This window comes from Arachis stenosperma, chromosome 7 (genome assembly GCF_014773155.1).
Source record: "Arachis stenosperma cultivar V10309 chromosome 7, arast.V10309.gnm1.PFL2, whole genome shotgun sequence".
Taxonomy (NCBI): domain Eukaryota; kingdom Viridiplantae; phylum Streptophyta; class Magnoliopsida; order Fabales; family Fabaceae; genus Arachis; species Arachis stenosperma.
The window spans coordinates 33,541,571-33,551,982 of NC_080383.1; the positions used below are offsets into that span (position 1 = coordinate 33,541,571).

A 10,412-nucleotide genomic window follows, 5' to 3' on the forward strand; every position below is an offset into this window, starting at 1 on the left:
TTTCTAAAGCAATTTAAACTGTTAGTTCTTGCTCCACCAAAAGATAAAGAACATTGATCTTTATTTCTATAGGAAAATGTCAAATGCACAAACTATTCTTCTCCTTATTCAAAAAGAATGGTTCACAAGCAATTTTATATAGTTCGAGGCAGAAACATTATCAACTAGCATGTGTGATACAACTTAGAAGAAAAATAAAAAAAAAAGATAACTAGTGATAAAGAGTGAAGAGTAGCATCGCATCTAGTCCCCTATAAAAACTAACTTTGAATTTTGCCTCTTTAGCTGAGATGTGATAGCTATAAGCTATAACTAAATCACTTTAAAAAGAACTACAAGTATAAGTATTTCTAAGATGTTGAATAGAAAATGACATTTAAAATTAGCGACCAACTGCTTTTATCACCTTATATTTTTGTTAGTCACTAAATCGGTCGCTAATAATAGCGACGGATTTAGCGACCAACAAATTTTCAACCTAGATTTTATGTTGGTCTCTAAATTGGTTGCAAATGGTAAAATTAGCGACCGATTTTTGTGATCAAATTGGTTTTTTATGAAAAAAAATTGTTGGTCACTAAATTTGATCACTAGTTTTTAATTTAGCAACCGATTAGAATGACTTTGGTGGTAATTGCTAAATCAGTGGCTAAATTAAAAATTAGTGACCAATTCAGCAATCAATTTTTTTTTTGTATAAACAAAAATCGATCGATCGCTAAATTTTTCAGTTGCTAAAATTGGTCACTATTCTTGTAATTTCTTGTAGTGAACTAACACAACCACTAATATGAAAAAAATCAGCAACTGTAACACTTAGAATATATATTTTTAGGTCCTTGCTTCAGCTTTCATATTTCTAATCCTCTAAATTAGATTAATCCTCACTTGTTCATTATCATTTGTAATAGTATTTACTCTTTTTTTATGTTCTTTTTCTACATTATCATCCCAGAGAAAAATACATCATTTTTTCTAATTTAGGAGTTATGAACATAAAAAAAAAATTAACAACCATTTTTAAACAAAAACTTACATTGTAATTAGGACAACTATAGAAAGGCTTATTTGGCCTGGTATCTATTCCAAACTACTAAAGTATAGGGCAACAGCCATACCCACAAAGCTCAGGCACCTCCTGTGAATTTCTACTCCGACTTGGAATCCTCGTTGTTAATCAAATAGAGCTCGCTTGACTTTGACTCACACATTCAATCATGATTCTGCAACGTTGCTTTTAGTTTTAAATAAAGAGTACAAAGAAAAAGAAGAACGATGACAAAATGCTACTAAATTTAGTGTTAAAAACATAAAAAGGGATCACATTTGGTCAAATAATTTCAATTACCAACTCAGCTAATCGTTACATACTCTAGTGTGGTTTGTCACTGTGGGCAGCAAAATTAAATGGCCAAAAATGAGATAAACGACCAACTAAGTACGTACATTTTTTACAATCTTAGTTAAAAACTTAATCGGTTTAATTAGTAAATCAAGAATTAAATCAATGCAATTTGTGAATTTTAATTATATCTTTAAAATTTAACTCTAATTTCATTATTTATGTAGCATTTATATATCCAAAACATTAATATAATTAAATAAATGGGAGAATCACCCATTGGACTGCTTAAAAATTAAAATAACAAAAACTTAGCATTTTAAAGATATTTTATTAATTAGTTTGTGGCTGGTATTTTTTGTTATGAATAAATTTTGTTAATATTGACAAAAAAAGTTATTTTAAAAAGTAGTTTATTAATAAAAAATTTTTAAAAAATAATTTATATATATTAATATCAATAATATCAAAAGATAATAATAAATTAGTCCAAAATTATTTTATTTAGTATTTATTAACCGATTCAAATAAGATAAATTTAAATTGTTAGGAATGATTTTGTATGGTTTTTCTAGCATTATATATTTGTGAGCATATATTAGTCTTAGACAACTTAGAAAAAGATATAATATTTTCGGTAAGATAACTTATCAGTATTTTAATCCTCTATAACCAAATTACTTTTACTCCCTCGATCGTGAGATCATAATTTAACTCATCAATTCTAAAATTATTACTAGTCAATGAAAGCATCTCAGATGTAGGTGCGGAAAGCGAAATTAGTCAATAAATAAAGTTGTATAATGCTTTATAATCTCTCCTGAGATCTTAATTAACTTCATAATTTGGTATATATCAAAATGTGATTGTATCATTGAAATCAAAATCAAAATCATAATATTTTATGAGATACAGACATTCATAAACCAGTTTATTATTTTATGGTTAAGTAGGTATGTATATGAATCATTTGTGATTTTGATATGTTTTTCCAAATCAATCTCTACCACTTTTGAATATATATGAGGATCCAAAAGCAGGTGATGATTTAATTATTCAAAACAAAGGTGATGAAACAGTGTATACTATACACCAAAAGAGACAAACTGTATAAAATTAGAGACAGTTCTCATGGATGTGCTTCAGCTATGGCCAAATTAAATTAATTAAAAAGTCACATTATCTCGTGTATATTAAAATTAGTTATTAAATTAATTATTTATATAAAATATATGTTAAAATATAAAATATATATTAAAAATAAATTAAATAATATAATATTTTATATAAAAATATTCCGTAATTAAATTTTAATGTGTATATAATATTTTTGTTAATTAAATTTTGTCATTTAAAAAAAATAGAAAATGGATCCAAATAAAAACCTCAAAAGTCTCACCAGGTGGATTTTGTGTCTCATTAGACTCCAATTAGATGACTTAGACTTCATATTCCGTGGGACCTTCCTCCATGTGAAATCTACACATACATCTAATTTCTCTGAAGGAATCTTCTTGTTAGCGACAGAGCGAAAAAAATGAAAAAAAAAAAGGAAATGCATCTGTGAAAGATTAGTTAGAACATTTTATTCTTATAGATTTTGGTACAATTTGTCTTCATGAATTAGTTTGGATTGCGTAATATCTACGTACTTTAATTTTATCAAATTAATAAATCAACTTTGCTAACACCCTTTCCAAAGTTTCCATATCTCAAAAATTGCTTGTGCAGTTTGAAGTCATGAGTAGTGTTAATATAGACTTCATATTTTCTAACATTTGCGATTCCAATCCTCGTAAAAGTTCATTTGATTGTATGATATGGTTTGATTTGATGTTATTAAATCGATAAAAGAAAAGTTTTAATGAAAAATAAATTTTTTTAGTATATTTAATAAATTTTTAATAGTAAAAATAAAAATATTAAAAAAATAAAAAAATATTTTTTAAAAAATTATAATTTATATATTTTTTAAAAAAAATATTTTTTATATAATAAATGAACAAAAAATACTTTTATCATATTTTATCTAAAAATAATTAATAAAAAAATTTTTTTACCTAAAATATTTAAACATAAAATCTCTTTTATTATTATAATTTTTTTTTTAAAAAACTATTAAAAAAATCTTTTTTAAAAATAACATCCAAACAAAGCATATACATATATATGTATAGCTACAATTACAAGCAAACGTTTCTTATTATAAAGTTAATTTATTTTCTTAAAAATGTTTTAGGGCTATATATATTTAGAATAAAAAACAGTACAGTGCATACCCATTTCAAGGTTTATGGATCAGAATAGTCTACCAAATATAAATCTAAATCAAGAAATTAAATAACTTAATATAAATTGTATTATTCAATGTTAGTCCATACTACATTATTGCTTTTCGTTCGTTCATTCATGTCTTTTTTTTCCTCTTTATTTGAATTTGTGGGTTTTGTTTTCTAATATAAAATATTAAATTCAATTTATTATTTAACCTGACTATAATAATTAATTGATATATGTATAAATACACCGATATTCTTATAAAATAGCGGGTATTTCTGAAAGGAAAATTATAAATAATATAAATAAATTGAAGAATGAGAAAAATTAAACATATTTCCCAAGCATTTATACAACGAACATTGATACAATAGCAATAATATATCGTACATACATTAAAAAAAAAGTCGATATATCATTAACATATTGTTATGGTTTCATTTGAAACCTTCTTCCATATTCCGGCAAACTGCAAAAATTCACATAACCGATGCTACTTACAGAAAAAAAACTCTTACTTCTTTTTATATATCTTTATTTTTTTTTCACCCTATGATGATAAGTTGATAATTTATGAAATGCAGCATGCATTAGGATTTTCATCACTGAAGAGTTGAGGGGGTGGAAGTCGTTCAATGACATAGAGTGGTGGATATTGATAATAGTACATCATTCTCTTCATTCCCAAATCCTCTTCCATGCTATAGTTATAAACCACTTGCATATTGTTATTCTCTTCTTTCTTCCCTTCTTCGCCACCCTTTTCTTCTTTGTTCTCACCACCCTCTTCTTTCTTGCCTTCTTCTTGTGCTTTCTCCTCTTCTTTCTTCTCCTCCTCCTTCTTTCCGTCTTCGGCGGCTTCTTTATTCTCTTCTTTCTTTTCAGGCTCCGGCTCTGGCTGTGGTTCTGGTTCTAGCTGTGGAACTATTTTGGCTTGCTTTTTGGTGCGTCTATAAACGTAGTCTACTAGCTTGTTTGCGTCCATTGTTCCGGTAACAACAACTTTTCCGCTATTAAATTCAGTTACCGCGGTTTGAACCCCTACATTAATTAATTTCAGATTAATTAAATACATTCACAACAAATTCTTGAACTTTATTTGTTATTTAATTAATCCTAATAACAAATTATTGGCCTAATTCTAATTAGAGCCTATCTAATATTGGGCAAGGGTCGTATCATTATCAAGCACTACTAGACTAACTGTAAAGCAATTTGAATTTGAAGCATGATATATGCAAGTATAAAGTATTGATTATTAATTATTAATAATTAGTTACGTGTCAACCATGTTCATGAAAAGTAAGTGGCAGAAAGAAACTCAAAGTTAGGTGAATAGCATGGCATGAATGATTTTTTTTTTTTTTTTGCAGATTATAATTTGCAAATAAAGAATTAAGTGTCTTTTCATGCATTTTCATAACTTTTAGTTGACAAAACAAAACTTGGCCATCACATGCACACCTTTTTATCTACATTTTTTTGAATTTTTTCTTTTCTTTTTTTATTCTCTTTTTTGAGGTGCAAATCTGATGCAGGACATAGAATAATGGGACCTAAGTCACATCAGCACCAACCAAATTCACATCAAATGGTGACTTGGCAACTTGATGGAACACACCTAACTGTTTTTTCACTCTTCCTTTTGTGGGATGTTGTTATGTAATTTTCCTTAACTTAGTCAAAAATTATATAATAAAAAGCATATTGCTAAAGTAGCTATCAATTCATTTCAGTTTTTTTATTTTTATCAATTACATCCAAAAACTAATTTAGCCATGATGCATATTGGAATCTATAGAGAGAAATGATACCTCTCATTTGGAGTATCTTCTTCTTAAGTTGCTCAGCACAAGCCTCACAATGCATGTTTACATTAAGTTCCACAGTTACTGGCCCACTAACCTGAAAACACCAACAATAATTTTCTATTATCAATTAATAATTTGATTTAGTTAAGCACTACTTGACCAATAGAAATTAAGCCTATGCTGATAGAAAAAAAAAAATCATTTTTTTGGAGAATAACAAAAATTAAATTCTAAACTTTTCGATCATAAAAATTTTGATTTTATGTCGTGATATCAATTTTTTCAAAAGCTTAAACTAGTACGAGAATATATATATATAGTTATATCTTTAATACACGATAATTTTTTATTCATTTATTTATTTTTGTTTTTATTAGCAGTACATAACAATTATAACAATATATGCCTCGGACAAAAATTACAAAAAGGAAAAAACTACTTAAAAAATGACACAAAAAAGTTAGGAGCTGAAAATGACAAAAAGTCTTAAAATCTAAAATATGTTGAGAAAGGAGGAAAAAAAGAAAACAAAGTAAGAAATTATATACCTGAGAATTAACAACTTCAGGTATAGGTTCTCCTTCTGCTGCAGGCAAAGGAGAAATAACAGTGGCCCTTCTTTTTGTTTTCTTTGTAATAATGTTACATATTGCTTGAGGCTCCACTATTCCCTTTATTGTCACTTCATTTTTAGCCATGTCAATTACCACTTCCTCAACTCCTATTAATTATAAATTTTTGCTACCAAATGAGTGAATTGAACATGCATGACATTTTGAAACAAAACAAAAAAAAAATTAATTAATTAATTAATTAAATTAAGACCTCTAATTTTCATGATATATTTGTGAATTTTCTTGGCACATCCAACACAATGCAGGTCCACAAAAAGCACACATGGTGCTGGTGGTTTAGGTGGTGCTTCTTCTTCTTTTTCTTCTTCCTTCTTCTTCTCTTCTACTTCTGCCTCTGCTTCTCCCTTTTCCTCTTCTTTCTTCTTCTCTTCTTCTTTTGGTTTTTCTTCTTCTTTCTTCTCCTCTGCTTTAACCTCTGCCTCTGCCTCTGCCTTAGCTTGTTCCTATAATAATAATAAAATTAATTGATCAAATCAAACAGAATTTACCAAAAAAAGATTAAAATTATATATAACTATTAAGACTAATGTAGACCCTTTTCTAATAAAAACATGTTACTAAGAAATTAAATAAGGCTTACCTGTTTTGCTTCTTCACCCATTTGGTCTATGAATATTGGAGAATGAAGAAATGACAATTTTGAGTTTGAGATACAAAAAGAAGAGGGTGTTACAAGGAAGGAGTAGAGAGAGTATATTATGATGATAGAAAATTAGTGGTTGCTTGAATATTAGTTAGCATTCATTCATATAAAAGGTGATGGATGATGAACTGAGTGAGTGATTCCCTTATCACATGCAGTGCCACTAACTGCTACAACAAAAAGGGATCTCTTAAGATTGTTTAATATTTCTTTTTCAGGAATTCTATTTTCTCAATGTTTAGAACTTCAAGGGGGGTTAGAAGGGGTGAACTAGTGTTATAGGGCTCTCACATTTATAGAACAAAAATAGAGAGGTTGGGGCTTCATTAATGAGGAAGAGAGAGAAAGAGGAACAAAGATTCAGAAAATTATTAGGTATTTTAAAAATATTTAATATCTTTATGTAATAATATATCTCAATAATTTAATACTTTTATTTAAAACTTTTTTCCTTAAAGTAAAAAGCTGATTTTTTAAAATTTTTATTTATCCCTTACTTTGTGACTGATTGTTAATTAAAGAAAAGTTTAATCTTTAACAAAATTTAGAAAGTAATTATAAAATAAAATTTCAATATTTTAAACGGATTTACAAGTATTATATTTGATAAGAATATAAAAATAATTAAATTTTCTTATAATGACAATAATGTTTTGTCCATTTATTTCTTTGAAAATTTTAAAAATATATAATTTTTAATAAAAAATTTGCTTTTTTTTATTATTAGCAGAATTTTTGCAGGTATCATTATTATTATTATTAAATAAATAATAATCTTTCAATTAAGAGGACATTTTGGAGAAACAAATTATAAGGAGAGGTTTGAAAAAAAAATGAGGATAGTGCCATAATGCACCGACCGACTGATAGATTTTAGAGGACACAATGACAAGAGATGGTGAAGTGTCATTCTGTCTGACATGCATGATACATGGCATATGTATGTGTTAACTGTATGGACCTTATATTTAACCAATTTATTAGTACTTATTATTTAGTGTTTAATTTTTATTTAATTTATGATTTATTTTTTGTTTTGTTAATTTTTATAATTTTATTAAATTTTTAATTAAATATTTATATTTTTTATTTTTAATTAAGTTTTTAAGTTATTTTTAATTTTATAATTAGATATTTTTAATGTAAAAAAAATTTAATTTAATATTTTTTATAAATTAAAAATATTCATAATTAAAAAATTAATAAATCTGTGACCGCATGTAATATGAAACAAATATTCGATTAATTTTAATATTTTTAAAATAAAAAAAATTTAATTATAAAATTAAAAGTAGTATAAAGATTAATTAAAAAAATATAAAAATTTAATTAAAAATTTGGTGAAATTATAAAAATTAATAGAATAATTAAATTTTAATTTATTTTTATAATAATTTTTAAATATTTAAAATTTATTAAATTTTATATTTTTAAATTAAATATTAATTATTTAACTTTTTTTATAATTAGATATTAAATTTTAGAAATTATGACAAATATCTTTATATTTTAGGACAACCTGGACCTCCCCCACCTAAGTTTGTTCATCGTTCGTTATTTCACTCCCCTCTCTATCTTGCCTATTGTGTATCTACGCAATTTGCAAGAATTCTAAGTCAGATCATCCAATTAAGTAACATGGGGCGGTTAGTTAAGGTGATTTGATGTTTAACGTTTCTCTTATCAAATAATCTAAAGTTACATTTTGAAGTGTAATTGTGATTATGATTGTAATTTTATGATTATATTGTTGCCACTATCTTAAATCTTAATATGTATTTTGAGTATTGTATTTAATTTGTTTTTGTATTTACAATTTGAATTTGAATTTGTTACACAATTCGTTTTGGCATGTTGTTGTTCTAGTGATCAAAGTATATAAATTGAAAATACATTACAATTATGACCAAATTTTGATATTAATAATATTAACTAAATTTATAATAATAAGATTCTTGAAATTTGACTTATAAATTATTAACAACTCATATTTAGACACTTATTATTAAGTAAAACGTATTGTATTTTTTATTAATTAAATAAATTTTAGTTCTTTATTTATTATATTTTTATATCAATATTTTATATTTAAATTATAGAATTTAAAATTTTTTATTTTTATCTTTAATAACAAGTATTTTTTACTTTTTCTAGGGTATATCAGTAATTGCCGTCACTAAACCATTAATCATAATATTTCTTGTTAAAGAAAGAAAAAGAGATTCCTGAAACAACTATATATTTTTTACTCTTAGGCCTTTCTCTTTTTAATCTACATCTGTATCTACAGAATTAGTTACTACTATAATAACAAGATGACACTGCACACAACATACATTTTTTTAAAAAAAAAAAGTGAGTTCAACACATAAAGTGAAGCAAACAGAAATAAAAATAATAGAAAAATTAAGATAAAGATATAATATTATAAGATATAATCTGTTGTCATCTCTACCATTATCATCAATAATCAAATAGATTAATACTATATTATTCTCTATAATTCAAAAACGATCTATTTTTTATTCTATCAACACCTGTGTTAGATTTCTGAAAAATTTTATTATTCCATTTTAACAAAATATTTCATATAATCACAAAAAATTTTATCATTCACTTTTTTTACTCAGAATTACGACTAAACACTTCAATAATTCAATTCTCAAACAATTTTTTAATAATTCCTAAAATAATTTATGTTCTATCTGTCAACCAAAAATACTATATCTATCAAATAAATTTACAACCAATAAACAAATGAGTGCACACAACATACATAAGCTAAAATAATTAACCATGTAGCATAAGATTCTCTGTACCTGTGTGAAACATAAATTAAATTCTTTGAAGGTTCGTTAGACTAAATCTTAAATTGGAAGTTGGTACACGAAGTTTATATATGTTGCAGTAGTTATATTAATAGTGGTGACATAAGATTCTGACTTCTGAGGTATACGGCGAAGAAGAGAATTAACTAGTGTTTCCTTTAAGGGATGGGTTTCATTAATTTAATGTTATTGGGAATCTTTGCATCTTAAAATGCATAACTGTACTGCAACCATCTCAGTAAACTATTAGCTTAAATTTTGATATTTAATTTGAAAAGTTAACCTATTTAAAACTGTTTTTTTTCTTGCTGATTAGTCATTAGATAAAAAAAAAATATATGGAACCAAAAATTTACCAGCTAAAAATTAAACAAAATTACATTAATTTATATTAATAATTAATTAATTTTAAATTTTTTTAAATTCAAAATTTTAAAAATTTAAAAAATTAAGTAACCTAATTAAAATCGATAAAAATGTTTCTCTTCTCTCTCACATTAACCTACTAACGTCCAACAATCACACACAGATCTCTCTCTTATCGTTAGGCTTTATCTGCCTTCCCATCGCGACTGACTCCTCTTCTATCACCGAGTCGCTGGGACCAACTCGGTTTCCGCCAGCCTCCGCACTCTCCCATTACCGCCGCCACAACTTGCTTGTAACTGAAGAAGAATCTCTTCATCGCCGCATCTATTCCCTGCATCGCTTGCAACACCTCCACCACACTCTCCTTTTTCGCATAAACCTTCATCGCGGCCTCCACTATTTCCGGCCCTCCCTTCGGATCAACCTCCACCTCCAATATTTCTGGTACCATCCTCTTCATCTCCCTACACATCTTCGTCACCTCCACTAGCTCCTTCGACCAGAAGC

The 10,412-nt window shown here is 26.3% G+C and overlaps 1 protein-coding gene across 1 annotated transcript; it reads right to left on the reverse strand.

The window, feature by feature from the left end:
* Window positions 1-3,978: 3,978 nt before the first annotated feature.
* LOC130942036 (heavy metal-associated isoprenylated plant protein 9) lies at window positions 3,979-6,953 on the reverse strand. The gene is made up of 5 exons (XM_057870710.1): window positions 6,646-6,953; window positions 6,256-6,508; window positions 5,979-6,151; window positions 5,434-5,524; window positions 3,979-4,660 (listed from the first exon to the last, which is right to left on the reverse strand). The coding sequence occupies exons 1-5, from the start codon at window positions 6,664-6,666 to the stop codon at window positions 4,191-4,193; spliced, it is 1,008 nt and encodes a 335-aa protein (XP_057726693.1). The 5' UTR covers window positions 6,667-6,953; the 3' UTR covers window positions 3,979-4,190.
* Between the last annotated feature and the right edge of the window lie 3,459 nt (window positions 6,954-10,412).